Below are 18468 nucleotides of genomic sequence, written 5' to 3'. Positions count from 1 at the left end.
AATAAATACTCTTCATATTAAATCTCACAGAGGCATAATGAATTAAGAATTTTTTGTTGATAAGGTCAAAGAAATCAAGGCCAAGATCTCACCCCAAAGCTTTCTTGTTCTGCTAGCGAGGCAACCCCTTCTCACTCTTGGTCTCATATATATATATATATATATATATATATATATATATATATATATATATATATATATAACTACATTTTAAAAAAAAAACATACATGCATAGGTTGTGACCTGGTCTGAAAGTTTCCTGGGCGGAGCGTAGTCATGGCGACATGGTGGATGCTCCATGGATCCATACTTACTGAAGATTATGAAACACAACAGAAGCTGAAATACAGTTTTTACAGTCAATACACAAAAATATGAAGTCCATGACACCTGCTTGCATGCTTGTGTGTACTTCGCAGGAGAGGTAACAACACGTGATCAATGCTGTGAGGACTGCAGGATGATTATTTCTATGCGTGATGGACCTCTACGTTTTATTACCATACAAACAAACCCTTTTCCCCACATTCAGTCTTCAGTTTGTTTCCACAGATTTTAATGGATTTTGCTGTTTCCTGTGTTCTTAGGATGTTTCCTTGGCTTTATACAGCTGTGTTATAAGCCCTTGGTCAAGGATGGGCAAAGGGCTTATAACACAGCTGTATACTCTCTATTCCCAATATTGTGCATTACTCTGAGAAGAACTGGCAGTTTTTCCAACTCTTGTTAATCAGTAAAAAAACAAAAATGCATTACTATGATAAGGTGTGTTTAAAGTGCACGAACTTGACTGATTCATACTCATCATTTACACTCATCCTCCTACAGCTTGCACAGAGACACTGAGGACTGGATGTTAAACATCAGGTTAAAGCCCAGCCTGGAGTCACAGCCAAAGCCTGCATACAAAGGCTCGGTGAAGGTGGTGTTGAAGGTGTGAAGGTGGATCAGACTGTCACAGGAGACTCTGTAGAAGGACACAATGCCGGCAGGATAGTCTACATACACTGCTATTCTCTTAGAGAAAGAAGATGAGGATGAGGATGAGGAAGGGAAGTACATCTCTTTGCCTTGGTTGTTGTGGCAGACAGCGTAGCGGTCAAGAAAGCAGCTCAGACTCCAAGACTGATCATTTCCTCCAAACCTGCTTCGAGGGCTGTTGCCTTTTCTTTTGATTCCTCTGTAACTCACACATATGTCCACTAGTCCCCTCCACTCCACCTCCCAGTAACAGCGACCGCTCAGTTCATTTTCACACAGAAGCTGGGGCCAACTGTCAAACCTGTCTGGATGATTCGGATATAACTGAAAGTCTGACGCTGTCACCGTCATGTTGTTGTGGGACAATCTGAGGGCTCGGCTTACTGTGTTTGGGTCTATCTGCAGCTCGCAGGCATCTGATGGAGACAAAGAACACAGCAAATCACATTAACTGGTTTCGTTTCTGTTAACAGTGTGCGGGCAAATATTCCAAGATCTTTAAAAAACATACAGTTGATCATGAACTGTTAATTCATGAACCTGAGTGGCACGGGATCCCACGGAGGTTGTACCGCACCGGGTAAAAATTCAAGTATTCAAGTGACAGCAAACGGTTTGTGAGGTTAGGAGAATGTTCCTCATTATGCTTGGACATCAGGTATTCCACCAGGTTCTGTACTGGGTCCAAAACTACTCATTAGGTATCGATATATCAAAATTAGTTTTATTTGCAGATGGCACAAATAAAAACCTAATGAAGCTGCTGGAGACGGTGGCTTCAGAAATGTGCATCAAAAAAACTGGTGTGCCAGGAACAAAGTACCGTTGAATCAAAACGTCATTGCAGTGTTATTAGGGAGTTCTCAAACACACCCACAAGTGCAGATTCATATGAATGGATCCTTTTCCTGTAACAGGTGTAGGCTGCTGGGGGATTCCCATGATGCACTGGGTGTTTCATCTTCACTCACTGGGGGTGTCCAGATTCACGGGCTGCATCCTCCTGAGGCCGCATTTGTGGGCCGATTGCGTCACAGCAACGTGACGAAGGCTGTCCAAATTGTTGGACTCTTCCGAATGCAGCCGACAAATGCGTCCTCCTTTTCCCCGAATTTGAAGGATGGGTCGGGTGTGTCCTTCGTGGCCCACCATATCCCAGAATCCATAGCGTGGCCCAGCCGATTCAAGTTTCCGACAATGGCGGCTGCTACTAAGTTTTAAAATTACTCTTATTAATCTTTCTGGGTCACAAAATAAACGTTTAACATATTTTCAGGCAGAAAGTAGCTGTGTAAACATCAAATATCTGTTCTGTTTATCAAGATGTCGCATATTTGCAAAAGTGCTCCGAGGTTTTCGGAGACGTCTGTTACCCACCAGCTCGATAGCTAGCCGGGATGGTCAATGGTCACTAGAGCCGCCGAGAATGGCAAACCCCCGGCACATCATTTTCAGATCACCGCGGTCTTTGGCTACTCAGGTTAAGCATGATATATGAGTCACTTAGATAACTTAAACATGTTATTGTTTGGCTTTTTTCAGTGTTTCTTTTGTTTGTGAGTAAATCGGTTTGGCTGAGATCAAAGTTATGGTTTCCACACAGCTGAACATCAAACAGAAAACTGATTAAACAGACGTGTGAGATGGTCGAGAGTTTACTCCAGTGTCCTGTTATATTTTAGCTAGCAAGGAGCAGACGGCCGAGTTTATTAACTCCACCCAGACAGCGGTGACGCTAATCTGAAGGCTAGACCGTCACATTTCACAGCTGTTTACTTCCGGCCTACCCGACCTCCTGAGGACCCGGCCCACGTAGACCGCGAAGGCCGGGTCCTCAGGAGGATGGAGCCCATGAATCTGGACACGACCACTATGTGTTAACAGACCTCTCTGCATTGAATCATATCTGTTATTAACCTCTGTCTCTCTTCCACAGCATGTCTTTATCCTGTCTTCCTTCTCTCACACCAACCAATCACAGCAGATGGCCCCGCCCCTCCCTGAGCCTGGTTCTGCCGGAGGTTTCTTCCTGTTAAAAGGGAGTTTTTCCTTCCCACTGTCGCCAAAGTGCTGCTCACAGGGCACTCTGTGATAGTTGGGTTTTCTCTGTTTTCTTTGTATTATTGTAGGGTTTTTTTTAACATTACAGTATAAAGCACCTTGGGCATTTCCTGGTAGATAAATAAAATTGAATTCAATTGTTTTTTATATTTTTTCTGTGACATGTCAGAATAAGCTGAGTAAAATCACTTACACTTCTTTAAGCCCGGTTTCAGCCTCTGCTCTCCACCATGGTCCAATCTGCATAACAAAACAGCCATTTACGGATGCAGTTATGAACTGCTTCACACTTTAATCATTTGAAATGATTCAGGCTGGGAATCATAGAATAGCTCACAAAATAATGCTATCACAACATGCAATCGTGTAACTGAAAATGAAAATTTACCATCAAATGCAAAACGCATCATTATGCAGTGTAATGTTCCATGTTTGTCAGATTCATTGACTGCATTGTCTACTTGATGATAACATATCAGAACTCTTGGTTTCAATTTCAAGTTATTTATATATCACTCTTCACAGGATAGAAACCACAAAGTGCTTCACAGTGATATAAAAACAGATATACATAAAACAGCACCATCAAATGTAACATTATCTCATCACCGGGTTTTTAGTGCATGCTGGGTAACATGTGGGCAGGCTGCTGTTCTTGGGAACCTTTTTCCTCTTTCTTTCTCTCTAAAGACTGTCTCTGGGTTTCAAAGGGGAGAAGTAAACTCTCCACACCCACCACCAGACTGTTAAATGGAGAAACCTTTTGAATGCAAGCGCAATGACGCACACAGGTGCGCACACAGGTGTTCAGACACACTATCTTCCTTGGCTGCTGCCTCTAAGCATACCATGCGTGGTTGGTCTTGTGTGCTGGTCAGTAACATTCAATAGTTATTAGTTATTGTTACTTATACTTATCTAGATGTTGCTGTGGTCTCCCTGTTGTGTTGTTCTCTTCTTGCTTGTTTTCTTTTTTTCTTCCAGCTGATTTTTAGTCTTTTCTCTCTGCCCCTCTTCCTCTCGCCTTTTCTCGAACTTGCCTTGCATCTTTCCTTTTCCTATTATCCCCCATCATGTCTGTTCCGATTGTAATAACTAAATAACTAAACAACGAACTAAAAAAATAATAATATAATTAACCAATAATAATAAAGATCAATCACGTAGACCAGTATGGCGAAGCTGCAATGATCCACTTGGAAACATAAATCCGCTGGGCAATAATAATTCTGATTGCTGCCAAACGAGACAGGCACGAAGTACAAGTAATTTATTGTACCCAAGTACAATTTTCAGCTATCTGTTCTTTACTTGTTTGTTCATAAACCTGCTGCTAAACAAACTGGAGGTCAGAAGCAGGTCATGTGATCACAGCCTGTACAGTAAGAAAATCTACTCCAGCTCTATTTTCGCTGAACCTTGCAGCTGATTTTAGGTTCCTGCTGAATCCACTTTGACCCCTGACTGTGCGCATTTTCCTGTCAATATATAAAATAAAGATTGTTTTTCCTTCTTTAAACTAAAGTCAGACTAAAGTTTGTATTCCCCTCAACTAATATTACTTTATCTTTATGTTAACACTACACAGGGTTCAGTGAGCTTTGCACAAGAAAACAGAAATGTCCTCTAAAGACACTACTCTTCATTTCTCAGTCTGAGTACATTTTTACTTTTACTAGATGAAAGTAAAAATCAGTGTTTCCAGTTCTCCAAGCACTAAGGAAAGGAGTTTCAATGCTACCTTACTTGCTTCCTTTAGCAGAGGATACGCTGGTCCATCCTTTGCAATGGGCCATCTGACCATTCATGAAAGAAACAATTTAAAAGAGTGGCGCAGCTCGTATGTATATTAACTGTAGTTGGATGTCCATGCCATAACTTGATGAAAATTTTTGAATTTTGTTAAACTCACAGCTGAACATCACACTGCTGGAATAAAAATTACTTTTCTTTGAGCTGTTGCTGCATGAAGAACAAAGTTCTCCAGATTATATTAACTGATAAACGTTTACGCTTCTGTGGGGTCAGTTTGCATTGTTAATGTCTTTTGCAGTATTGCAGCCTTTAAGATTATCACAGATTCATGTTTACTTCGGGTTGGCTGGGATAAACGTGGAATAGAGCAAATTTCACTGCAGTCACAGGAATCGTTCTACGGGATGACAGCAGCTAATTATAAGAAAACAAGACGCATTTAATTTTATTGGCTGCGGCAGATTTATTAAGCAGGGCAAATTATTGTGATGCCACAGGTGATCTACTAACTTTCTCCTGAATTTCTCCGCAATTTAATGGCTCATAAATCCACAAACCAGAACAGGGAGAGTGTTGGGCCCATTAATCAAAAGAATAACTCAGGTTGTACACATGTGTTTCTCTCAAAAACAGTGCAGCAATTTAGATAAATGAGAGGAAGGCGAAGGAGAGTCAGCACGCTTTTAAGCAAGTTCTTCTGGCAGAACTCTCCGGGCATGTGCAGAGGGTCCTGAGGACTGAGACTCAGGTGGAGCTCAGAGATTATTCAGAGGAGAGCTGCATTAGTGCAAACTCTGTGTCAAACAGCTGACCTGCATGATGTGCAGAAGAAGAAAAGACTGCAGTCCCGTTACTGTTATGGTACCACAATTGTAAATGCGCAGATTGCTGTTCGGACTTGGCCAGGACTTGCATATTGCAATATTAAATCTAACACAGTAACATGAATTCATTAATAGCAGCTTTGTCACTGACATTTGTTATACTAGGGACCTTTGGCATCCAACGTATGTAAAGATTACATCAGGACACGTCTGCTTCTCGTTCTTTCCGAGAATACCTGAGAGTGTCCAGTCTCCAGTTTGGATCATTCAGTCGAGCAGACAGCACATCTGCTGCCGTGTCACCTGGATGATTGTAGCTCAGGTCCAGCTCTCTCATATGTGAAGGGTTGGTGCTCAGAGCCGAGGCCAGAGAAGCACAGCCTTCCTCTGTGACCATGCAGCCTGACAGCCTGAAAATCATGAATAACATTTCATTTTTAAGCTGAAGAATTAAAACAAATGTATTATCAAAAATCTGCAAAGAATACTATGTTTTGTTTTTTAATGATAATGACTAACTTGAGAATCTCAAGTACACAGTGTGGACTCCGCAGTCCAGTGGACAGTAATGTCACTCCTGAATCCTGAAGATCGTTGTTACTCATATCCAGCTCTCTCAAACTAGAGGACTGGCAGCTGAGAGCTGAAGACAAAGCTTCACAGCTTCTCCATGACAGCTTGCAGCCACTCAGCCTGATGACAAACAGACAAAACTTAAACACTTAAAACATGCAAAGAATTTCTGCTTTTGTGACCACAAGTCACACTGCTTCATTTTAAAATAGTCCGACTAGGAGTAGCTGCATATGCATTTTTAAGAAATGGATATCTGCACTGTTGATGGTTCAATACACAAATCCAGCCTCACTGGGTCACAAGCTCGCACACTCATAGTGTTACTCTGTTCCCAAATGGGAACGTTCAATCTGGAAGAACCTTCAATATAAAATCTGTGCCAAATCAAACATGTAGGTCTGACCCACATATCTCCAACCTTCCTTTATATCAAACATCCTTGAAAGAGTAGTTGTCAAACAGCTAACAGATCATCTGCAGAGGTTTATTTGAAGAGTTTCAGTCAGGTTTCAGAGCTCATCACAGCACAGAAACAGCTTTAGTGAAGGTTACAAATGATCTTCTTATGGCCTCTGACAGTGGACTCATCTCTGTGCTTGTCCTGCTAGACCTCAGTGCAGCGTTCGATACTGTCGACCATAATATCCTATTAGAGCGATTAGAACATGCTGTAGGTGTTACAGGTACTGCACTGCAGTGGTTTGTATCATATCTATCTAATAGACTCCAGTTTGTGCATGTAAATGGAGAGTCCTCTTCACACACTGAGGTTAATTATGGAGTTCCACAGGGTTCAGTGCTAGGACCAATTCTGTTTACATTATACATGCTTCCCTTAGGCAGCATCATTAGAAGACATAGCATACATTTAGAGACCTGGATGGCCGCTAACTTTCTGCTTCTTAATTCAGATCAAACTGAGGTTATTGTACTCGGCCCTGAAAAGCTTAGAAATATGGTATCTAAGCAGATTCTTACTCTGGATGGCATTACCTTGGCCTCCAGTAACGCTGTGAGGAACCTTGGAGTCATTTTTGACCAGGACATGTCCTTCAACGCACATATTAAACAAATATGTAAGACTGCGTTCTTCCATTTGTGCAACATCTCTAAAGTTAGAAATATCCTGTCTCAGAGTGACGCTGAAAAACTAGTTCATGCATTTATTACTTCCAGGCTGGACGACTGTAATTCATTATTATCAGGAAGTCCTAAAAACTCCCTGAAAAGCCTTCAGCTGATCCAAAATGCTGCAGCAAGAGTCCTGACAGGGACTAGAAAGAGAGCAGATTTCTCCTGTTTTGGCTTCCTGTTAAATCCAGAACTGAATTCAAAATCTTTAAAATGTTAAAGATTCCCATGATTCAGTGAGTGTTTCTTCTTGACTCACTATGTGTTAATAGACCTCTGGGGATCGTGGCTCAGAGTTGGGAGTTCGCCTTGTAATTGGAAGGTTGCCGGTTCGAGCCCCGGCTTGGACAGTCTCGTCGTTGTGTCCTTGGGCAAGACACTTCATCCGTTGCCTACTGGTGGTGGTCAGAGTGTCCGTCAGCCTCGCCTTTGTCAGTGCGCCCCAGGGTGGCTGTGCCATCACGTGAGGGTGGATGACTGGATGTGTAAAGCGCTAGACAAATACAGGCCATTTACTCTCTGCACTGAATCGTACTTGTTATTAATCTCTGGCTCTCTTCCACAGCATGTGTTCATCATCTTACTTTATGTGAGCGAACACCCACTGTAGGTTTTCAGCAAGCTATAAAACTGACATATTCTGTATTTACAGCAGCGCAAAGATACCAAAAGCATGATGATAGAGAGGCAGAAACATATCTGTAGGCCTTTTTGTTATTGGACTAGTAAATAACATCATCTTGCTTGCTGTGACTTATAATGTCAACTCTGTAAGGCCTGTAAGCTGATTTGTTTGGGAGAAGTAACATTATATTTGGTTTCGTGGGTGACTCACTTATCCATGAACTTACAGAAGTTTTCTAGAGGTTCTGATCACTGGCAGCAGCCTCAGAAGAGCCTCCTCCGAAGCACAGTATTTCTGCAGGTCAAACACATCCAGATCTTTTTCTGAGGACAGTAAGATGAAGAGAAGTGTCGACCACTGAGTGGGAGACAGTTTATCTTTGCAGAGACTTCCTGAGCTCAGGTATCGTTGGATCTCCTCCACCAGAGAACGATCGTTCAGTTCATTCAGGCAGTGGAACAGGAGGATGCATTGTTCTGGACCAGGATTCTTCCTGATCCTCTTCTTCACATACAGGATTGCTTTTTGATTGTTATGTGAGCTACTTCTAGTTTGTGTCAGCAGGTCTTGTAGGAGAGTCTGATTGGTCTGCAGTGACAGACCGAGGAGAAAGCGAGCAAACAAATCCAGGTGACCGTTTGGGCTCTTTAACGCTGTCTTGACTGCATTTTTTTGGATATTCAGAGCCGTAGAAGAGTTTGATTTACTGAAACACGTGAACAGACTTTGCACGGTGAGTCGGGGGACAGGCATCACATTTCTGTTGTGGCTGAACAGTGATATGGTCACGTAAACTGCAGCTAGAAACTGATGAATGCTTTGGTGAGTAAAGCTGAAGATATTCTTCTGGGCCTGTTCCTTCCTTTGTCCACAAACCTGCTTGAAGATCTTTGTGAACAGTCCTGCGTACTTTGACGCTGCTCTGACATGAATGCCACTGCAGCGCAGCTCCTCCTCAGTAAAGATGGCGTTTCCTCTCAGCAGCTGGTGAAAAGCCAGTTCAGCCAATGACATAATGTACCGAATGCACTTTTCTGGGACATGCTTCTGCTTTGTGTGGTTAATCTCAACCATCAGGAAGTGGATGTACATCTCAGTCAGGGTGTTGGGCAGCTCTCGTCCCTCGCTGGTTTTCAGCACATCCTCCAGAACTGCAGCTGTGATCCAGCAGAAGACTGGGATGTGGCACATGATGTGTAGTCCTTGGGATGTGTTGATGTGGGCCACCATCCTGTTGGCCTGCTCCGCATCTTGGAATCTTTTTCTGAAGTAGTCCTCCTTCTGAGGGTCAGTGAACCCTCTGACCTCCGTCACTCTGTGAACGTACTGAGGGGGAATTCGATTGGCTGCTGCAGGTCGTGTGGTTATCCAGAGGCGAGCAGAGGGAAGCAGTTTGCCCCTGATGAGGTTGGTCAGAAGCACTTCTACTCCGGCTGACTTTGTCACGTCAGTAGACTTCTCTGTTTTTCCTGTGAAGTCGAGCTGAAGGCGGCTTTGATCCAGTCCATCAAACACAAACAGAAGTCTGAACTCACTTGTGTCTCTGGAGTTCTGTGAACTTGTGAAAATGTCATTTAAAGTCTCTTCTTTGATACCACTGGCTGAAAAATATGGGATACATGTATGGATGAGCTCTGCCAGGCTAAATGTTTCTCCTTGCCATAAACCCATCTGCTGACAGTCAAAGGGGAAGATCAGATGTAAGTCTTGATTGGTTCTTTTTTCAGCCCAGTCCAACAAAAACTTCTTAACAAGGGATGATTTGCCAATTCCTGCTATCCCGCTGGTCAGCACTGTCCTCACAGCCGTGCCCTCACTAGAAAACAGTTGGAAGAGGTCACTGGGTTTAACCGCCCTCTCTGACTCGAGGTCAGCCAGTCTGACCTCTTGTTGTGAGTCTGTGGTCCGTCTCTCTGTAATAAACAGCTCTGGGGTCACGTCATACAAACGTTCCTCATTCTGCTTCTCGAGGGCCTCCTGAGCACACCTGAAGATGTTCTGGAGCTCAGACTGCAGCGCGACTTGGTACGATGTTTCAGGTTGTGGAGGCGGAGCTGCTGGCATGCATCTCACATCTGTGGGGAGCAAAGACACACCCATGAAAAGTCTGCTGTGGGAAATACCAACACAACAACCTGTTTGTGCGCATGCAGCCTCCTACAGTTTACAGTCATCCTTTAAACTTTGTTAAGCGTAGCTTTTTACTTCTTTGTTTGCGTTATTTAGTTATATTTTGTAACTTTGTAATAAATAGTATTGTTTATTTAGCTCAGTTAGCTACTCTTCTTACTGTCTCAGAGCAACGGAGACCCCATGATTTCCTCTTGGGCTCATTAAAGAGTTCTGATTCAGATATTTCCCTGTAACAGCATCATCTCTGTGGTGAGATGGGAGTCTGAGCTGAAAGATACTCTAGAACGAGTCTCCTGAAGACGGGTTGGACTCTGTGAGAGCTGCAGGGCACAGCTTGCTGTCTGTATGCTGTCTCCCCCCTGATGGTTCAGAGGGTTGTTTCATATTGTAAAGATCTCACAGTACTATACTGTACCAACAGGGCACTTCTCCCTCAGACTGCAGTCTCTCTGGTTCCAGAGTCTTCAGCTTTCCAAACCTGAAGCTCCTCTTCTGGTTCCACAGCACATAGTTGGGGCTGGATCAGGTGACCCTGAATCCTCTCTTAGTTATGCTGCAATAGCTCTAGACTAAGTATGTAGGTGTGTGTGAGTGTATGAGATATTTTAATGTGGAGTTCAGTTTGCCTCAACTGCTTCAGAAGCCGTGTCAGCTGACTGACCTGCTTCCATGACTCACCTTCAGGTCCTAAGTCAGTGCTGGATAAACTTTCCACCTGATCCTTTGTTTCCATCTCCTTAAAATCTTTGAGCTTGCTGTCTCCCAGCTCCTCCAGCGCTTCCACCAACTCTGTTGGTGTTGCCATCCTTGGTCCTGTCAGGAATCAGGAGATGTCTGTTTGTCTTCACATGTAACACATCTGTACATTTGGATCAATGAGAATAAAATAAACCCATGCGTTAGACACAGCCCACTTCAGACGGCTTTTACTTTACGGCTTTACGGTTTTTAAACTAGACTGTTCAGTGTAATAATGAACAATCCTTCCAAACCACTCGTGTGTCTCACATGTGGTTTTAGTGTCAGTTTCACAGAAGAAATGAAAAGTTTCACCTCTGTCGACGTCTTCTTCAGACGCTTAGTAATCCAGACAGATCAATGCCACATTGCATCAAATCGTTTGCATTCATTTGTTGCCAGTTGAACATCAGTTTAATAAGTTCGTTGAAGCAGTCGCAAAATCTGAACTTTCATTACCTGCCCGTGTTTCTGGTTTATATCGAGGATATGATGAAATAGACTATTGCACCTGAGAAATAACCTGAGGCAGCTGCGTGGGAGTCATGATAATAACAGGAAAGGTTCTTCCTTCATTACCTCCTTTAGTAAGGATACACTGCTGCCCCAATGTTGTGACACAATTTGATATTTCATCATTTGTACAAAAAATTTTTTTTAACATAACAGACAAAGTGATGTTAATCATATAAATGTTCAATAACAATGTTACGCTGTGCGGCAGGCAGGACGTAGGACCCAAATGCAGGACTCGAGCACGCAAAGGTCTCTTAAAGCTGCAGCTTTATTTGCTGCGAACACTTGAATGCAGGATATAAGAAACAAAACATAATGACCGAGAGCTGGGAAACCAGGAACTCAAGAGAACAGAAACTAGAAAACAAAGAAACTAGAAAACTAGGAACTGACGAGAAAACAAACAGACCGACAGCGTGGAGGGAACATCCAGCACAGAGGGAACAGCTGGAAACACAGCTGGGACTAATCAGAGCCGGTTAATGAGATGGTGGGAAAGCAAAACACTGAACACAGGAAACAAGATCATCAAAGTAAAACAGGAAACACAAGAGACACCCACAAAGACACAGAATGACACTTACTGAGGAGACACAGGAAACACAGAGGAAAGGAGGAGCACAAAACAGAAACCAGGAGACTAAAACTGATAAAGAACAACACAGAAGCACTGGGTAAGCAACCCAGGACCAGGACACAAACACTGTGTTTCATGCTGTGACCTGTTGTTGAGTCACTGAATGTGAACATCGCTGTAAGAAATGACAGTAACCTGTAAGGTCTCCAAACCCAAATGATCTTAAATCAAAGGGAGTCTAAGCTTCTTTACAATTCAGTCTGCATCAGTCAGTTGTTGGAATTAATTGAAATGTTGATTTGAACCACAGCCAGCATCCAGCCACAGGCAGCTCATTCACAAGGAGACAACATAGAGCACACACCGAAACCCAGACTAAGACACATGAAACAGGACACAGGGATGATTACGAGAAGTGACAGACACAGGGCAAAGATGTCATTACAATAACTACAATAAGTGCACCTGTTATAAGTATAATAAGTATTAAATACATACACAAGAGAAGACAGGCAAACCAGACAGACATGGTGGCGTGGCTGGGGAGATAGAGAGGATAACAAAACATGAACGCAGGACACAGGACTGAGCCCAGAAGCCAGTGGTGTGTCTAGAAAATTTTTGTTGGGGGGGCCAGGTAGGGGCACAGATTTGGAGAAGGGTGGCAGATTTAATTGGCAGATAATGTTTTAAAAAAAAATTCTACCAACCCTTAACCATAATTCAATAATCCTATAAACCTAATAACCAAATGCACTTTTAACTCTTCTTAGAATGAGATTTTAACCACTACGGTGCAAAGTTTTTAGATACTGCGTTGATAAAGTACAAGAGATACAATCAGTGCTTTGTCAGTGTTTACTCAGCATTCAAGGACAGCAATATTTGCATAGTATTTTTACTGACATATAGTGCACATATGTTTTGGGCAAAAACATTTTTGAAAATTAAAATACGAACATTTGTAACAAACAATTGACAAATTAGCCAATGCCAATGCAAAACTTTATCTGCCTGTTAAAAAAAGAAGATAATCTTCTCACAAACTGGTGTTTGATTTTGAAACAGGAAAAAAGTGGAGAAACAACTGAAAAGACTAACATTTGAATGAAACCTGAAAGCAAGTAAATACTTTCTATGCTGCCTTATGGTAAACTTTGGTAATATTGATAAAGAACAACACTGGCTGATGATAAAATACAGTCAGCTGGCATGGTGACACTGCCAGTATTAACCTGCAGGGCTGGACTGGGACAAAAAAATTGGGCATTTTTACTACAGACCGACCCACCAGGTAGTAAAGCCATAAAGACTTTGACTGAAAACAAACCCTGTTGTGACAGTGATGTACAGTCTTGTTGGTATATGTATGATTTCTAAACATTTTACGTCAGATAAAAACTTTGGTTGTAAGATTTAGATAATTATTTAATAAAAGCGAGACATTTTAAATGAGAATAAGAAAGAAAAGTATTTCTTTGTGCCCCCCTCTCCCTGTTAATGCCCTACCTGCCCCCTGGCAACACTTTGCTAGACCCGCCCCTGCACAGTTACCAGCTGTCTGCTACATAAAAAAGGATCCTGGTGTTATTTGTCTCTCAGAAACAGTTCATAACTTCAACTCATTCATGTCACCTAAAAGGTAAACCTGTTTCTCCATCACAGCTCTGATGGTTCAGTAAGGACATCTCCTGGTTTCATCTTCATGTTTCCCTCTCACCACATATCCAAACTGACATCATGACCAGCAGCTTTACAGCTGTGGCTCCAGCAAACATCAGCTGATACTAGAAATTAATATTAAATAAATTCTAACAACAGCTGATCAAGCTTAAACGTGCTGCTGTTGTTTAGCGCGACATCTGCTGGTTTCCTCTTTCTGGCGCAAAGTGGGCGATAAACAAGAGAGCCGATCAGCTGATCATTGATCAGTTTCATGATTGAAGTAGCAACAGGAGAGGGAGGGGGAGAATGAGAGGAGAGGCAGCTGTGCCGCATAAAGACAGAATAAATCCAGCTTTGTGTCTTTTTTCCATCCTAGCTAAAGTTCGGGACAAACTGCGTCTCTTCTCAGCTCAATATGAAACGTGTAATATTTTCTCTGAATGAGGGACCATTCCATTTTTTTAAGGAGCCGTTGGCAACTCTACTAACCTTATGAATAAAATAAAGTTCACTATCAGTAACATCATAGCACCCACCCAGCTGTATAAAAACTCCGTCAAACTGGCTAGAACGCAGTACGAGTTATTGCAACTGACAGTAAAAAGTCAGCAACATGAAAATAAACTCCACCTAAACTTGGTTTATATCTGACCCAGATAGACTGCAGCTCATAACTTCTTACCTGAAGTTCAGTTCACCTGACACTCGGACTGGTGGCTGCTTCGGGGCTCTCCTCCTGCCTCCCCTTCCCTCATCCACCTGTTGCCTCTGTGGAAGCCCCGTCATAGCCACCACCAAACAACGGAGTTATTTCTACACATCGACCTGCATCTGGCCAATCCACCACCTCTCATTGTTCATGCCATTACAAAAAAAATAAAAAATAAGTCACTGGGGATATGCACGGTATGCCCGATGGCCAGTCCAGCTATGTTAACCTGCAACCAAATCTGCAGCTCCATACAGCAATGTTACGACTTCGATTATATCTTATAACTCATAACTCTTATGTTAGCTCCCCTCTGTAGCATACTGTCTGAAATATTCCACAGCTGCAATAATTCTTTAAGTGTTATTTTTTCCTTGGTATTCTAATTTCACCGAAGTTTACTAAACTCAACAAACTTGATATTACTTACCGGGACATTTATTCTGTCCTCATTTTCTTTCACCGAAAAATTGTTTCCTGCAGTGCCATCTTTCGTGCTTGGCTCTCCTACCTTTGCTAACGTGATGCGCATAGCGCAGAAGCGATGCTGCATTCACTTACACTCGGATATCTGAGCGTCACCGTGAAAACATAATCGGACATTTGATATTTGATTGAATTTTATTGTTTTGCCTTTCGGGTGGCACCTGGGGTGGCCAGTCTGGTTTGGGGGGTGGCCTGTGCCCCCCCAGGCCACCCCGCTGGACACGCCATTGCCAGAAGCTGAGGACGTCCCACAGAGATGAGACTGGGAACACACTGCAAATGTAAGGGAACTAAGGCAGCGGTCCCCAAGCCCCGGGCCTCGGACTCGTACCGGTCCGTGAGTCGTTTGGTACGGGGCCGCGAGAGTTGAGGCTCAGCACTGCTGCTGAGCACTGCTGCGCTGTTTCCTGCTTATTACACAGAAACTGCCACATGTAACTGAGTGGTAATAACATTCACTGTGCGTTTACACATCCCTCTGCGTTTGGTTGGGGTTATTGTAGGATTTTACAATAAAACGTGAGCAGAGGTGACTGTTGTTGTGATTTAAAACTGAATTGTGTAGATTTTTAACACCACTCCTTTATATAATATGCACGAATCACCAATGTAAGACTGCACTGAGGCGACATAACATGTGAATTTGTAGTCCATGTTGTTGAATTTCAATCCTGTCACACAGTCTAACATCAGAACAGTCAGACTCTCTGGCACACCCTTCCTTCATCTCATGACATTTTCTACCAAAGTCAAAGAAAAGTGTTTAAGAGGAGGTATGATTATTTGGATCTCACATGTCAGTGCTGAGGTCTTCCCGGTGTTGCATTCTACTGAGAGCAACTTTATACCTACATAAGAACAAAAACATCTCTTGGCCTGCAGATAATGACACGCAGCTCTGTGTTAGACAGTGAGTGTTAGTCACTCTGTGTCCACAGCACTGCAGCAAAAAACCTGACAGGCACTGATACACGTGGAAACGACCAGGCAGGTATACTCATCATATATGATGTTGTAATTGATATTAGTTGTTGTGCTGCTGGTTTATTGTGTTCTTACCTCCGTGCACGTGTTACACAGTGTGCCTGATGTGCATTAATGTTTCTCTAATGTAAAGACGTCGTAATGTTTAAAAATGATTTATGTTTGCAGATGACAGTAATATATTTTATGTTGACAGACCATTAATCAGTAACCGCTTTGATAAATACTTGACTGTTGAATCTGACCAGACCTGTTCAGCCTTTTTAGGTCTACTGCAGACACAAAGCTATTTTTAAAACGCATGCAGTCATACTTCCTGAAAATAGTCGGAACGTCTCTGTCCATTTGATAAAAACTGTTACATTTTTTGTCAACGTTCGCTCCAATGTTACTCCAGTGTAATAATACATCTACACCTGTGGCGCACCCCAGGGATCCCTTTGAAGTCCCAAATTGTTGCTCATTCACATGAAATAACTCCGCGTCGCACAACAGCTTGCATGAGTGGTTTCCTGTACACTGTGGTTTTCACAGCGAGCCTGCACTGCAGCAGTTTACTGTGTGATTGAAGATTTTGTGAGAGAAAGAAAGAAAGAAAGACGTTCTTTTATCAGCTGACACTTTCATTACACTGAACGGCTTCATAAAAAAGAAAGAAAGAAACACGCAACTTCCAGGAAGCAGCAACAGTTTCCCTACTGACTGCAGATTTCACACCCATGTTGAATCCAAGGTCACTTCAGTTGGATTCAGGTTTAGAAACATCTGTAGCTCCAGTTTTATTGTTAAAAGAAATGTGAAAAAGACTTTACCTGTTTATTCGCTGGAAGTCTGGACTGATGCTCGCTGCTCTGTGAGGGGTACTTAGTTTCAGGAAGTTAACAGATGAAGTGGTTTGGTGTAACCACATCCTCTTACTGCAGCTTAAACTGCAGCCTGTGTCATCGTGGGAATTTTTATTATAGATAATAAAAATGAACATTAATAAATCTTTGACTGCACAGACAGCAGGTACCTACTAACCGAAGGGTTGGCGATTCGATCCCAGTCTGCTCCAGTCTGCATGCCACATATCCAAGATATGAACCCCATGTTGCTCTGTGACGCATCCATCGGCGTGTGAACGTGTGTGAATGTTGGATTGGAACCATCTAGAAACAGCATTGATGGAAGTGCGTGTGTGAATGGGTGAATGTACAAGTTGTGTAAAGTGCTTTGAGTGTTGAGAGTAGAAAAGCGTTATAGAAGAACCAGTCTGTTTACCACTTTGCACCAAAGTGCTGCATGGGATTTTGCCATTTTGTGTTTTTCACTGCAAATTAATTCAAACATATATCATAATATTAATGCATATCTACCTCTGACAACAGTTAACACGCAGCCAATGGGAAGCGCAGCTCAGGCTATGGAGGTTGTGCTGCTGACATCTTCACATCTGCAGAGAACAAAGATCAATCCATGGAGAGTCCACCTGAGGAGGGTGCTCAAGGTTTCCATACCTGCTAATCATTCTTTAGGCTCTCAAGACTGAAAGGCCTGAAATCAGACAGAACCACTTCTGAGTTTTAACCTTTATTTCTATACAGAAGCTCACTGTTGATCTTTGATCAGTGTGAAACTGTGCTGCCACGATATATCAGCAGAGCCGAACAGCTGAAAGCAAACCGTGTCGTGTCAAAAAGAATAAAATAAAAAGGTCATCGGCCTTCATTAATCATCTTTAATGTTTCTTATTCTGACATTTGTTAAAGGTTGTGTGTCTTTAGCCTTCATGCAAAGTGTTTAGATCAGACTTTTTTGTAACTTTTTCAAGATCCACCTGTGCTTGGTTAAACCATACCCTTATTAATCATATATATATATACATTAGGGGTGCAACGATACACAAAATTCACGGTTCGATATTTTTTCGATACAAAAAAAATGTTCATGCATTTTTAATTTGTCATTTATTAAAATTATAAATATATATTTTAACTCAAAAGTACAGTTTTTAAATTTAACTCTAACCCTTGTGCGTGTTTTTTATTTTGACAGCGAATGCGCACCTGCGGACCACTTATGTGCAGCCCTGGTTATTTAGCTCATCATATTGCAGCCACAGAAATTATTTTGTCCATGAAACCATAAAGCTGCACTTTCTTTTTGCCTTATAGTCTGATTTGTCATAACTTCTCCGTTTTGTGGTAAGCTTTTCTTTGGCTGTCACTTCTTCACCCTGACCTGTCTTATTTGGCTCAGCAGAACTGAAATGCTTTTACACACTCACTCACATAAGCTCAGCGATTCTCTGCGCGATCAACCTCTCACATGTTTAAGCTGCGGGAGATTTCACTTGTCATGTTTGCATAGTAAGCTAACGATTAATAAGACGATGTCAGAGGAATTGGTGCACAAATTATCATCACTCACAGATCAGTGCTGTCGCTCTCTATACACAGTTTGCACGATTGCAAAGTGAAAGCAAAAAAACAAGCGCAAATTCAAACGCGATTGCAATATGTCACATATTGACAGTGGCTCACCGATGCCAATGACATAATTACCCAGCTACATTTCTGAAAGAATGCAAAAGCATTGACATATATTTTTCCTACAATAGCCCGACGGGCAGGGCAGAGATAGATTTTGGTAGCCCGACTGAAAAAAATCGCTAGCTCCGGGACGTCGGGCTAGCGATATTGCGAGCCCTGTATCTGATTGAGGA

At 42.4% G+C, this 18468-nt stretch overlaps 1 protein-coding gene across 1 annotated transcript; it reads right to left on the bottom strand.

The window, feature by feature from the left end:
• Window positions 1–209: 209 nt before the first annotated feature.
• Window positions 210–12099, bottom strand: LOC113020115 (NLR family CARD domain-containing protein 3-like). The gene is made up of 6 exons (XM_026163818.2): window positions 10765–12099; window positions 8180–10028; window positions 6141–6314; window positions 5858–6031; window positions 3236–3282; window positions 210–1397 (listed from the first exon to the last, which is right to left on the bottom strand). The coding sequence occupies exons 1-6, from the start codon at window positions 10889–10891 to the stop codon at window positions 823–825; spliced, it is 2946 nt and encodes a 981-aa protein (XP_026019603.2). The 5' UTR covers window positions 10892–12099; the 3' UTR covers window positions 210–822.
• Window positions 12100–18468: the final 6369 nt, after the last annotated feature.

Source organism: Astatotilapia calliptera, chromosome 4 (assembly GCF_964374335.1).
Source record: "Astatotilapia calliptera chromosome 4, fAstCal68.1, whole genome shotgun sequence".
Lineage (NCBI taxonomy): Eukaryota > Metazoa > Chordata > Actinopteri > Cichliformes > Cichlidae > Astatotilapia > Astatotilapia calliptera.
Note: the sequence above shows the minus strand (reverse complement) of the source record. Positions and strands in the feature narration are given on the sequence as shown.

What these genes read in the sequence shown, in the direction of transcription:
- LOC113020115 (XM_026163818.2), bottom strand. Translation starts at nt 10,891, where the DNA reads ATGGCAACACCAACAGAGTTGGTGGAAGCGCTGGAGGAGCTGGGAGAC. An exon ending in CACTGACTTAGGACCTGAAG is followed by an intron (nt 10,029 to 10,764) that starts GTGAGTCATGGA and finishes TGCTCCCCACAG; the next exon opens with ATGTGAGATGCATGCCAGCA. An exon ending in AGAACCTCTAGAAAACTTCT is followed by an intron (nt 6,315 to 8,179) that starts GTAAGTTCATGG and finishes GTTTGTCATCAG; the next exon opens with GCTGAGTGGCTGCAAGCTGT.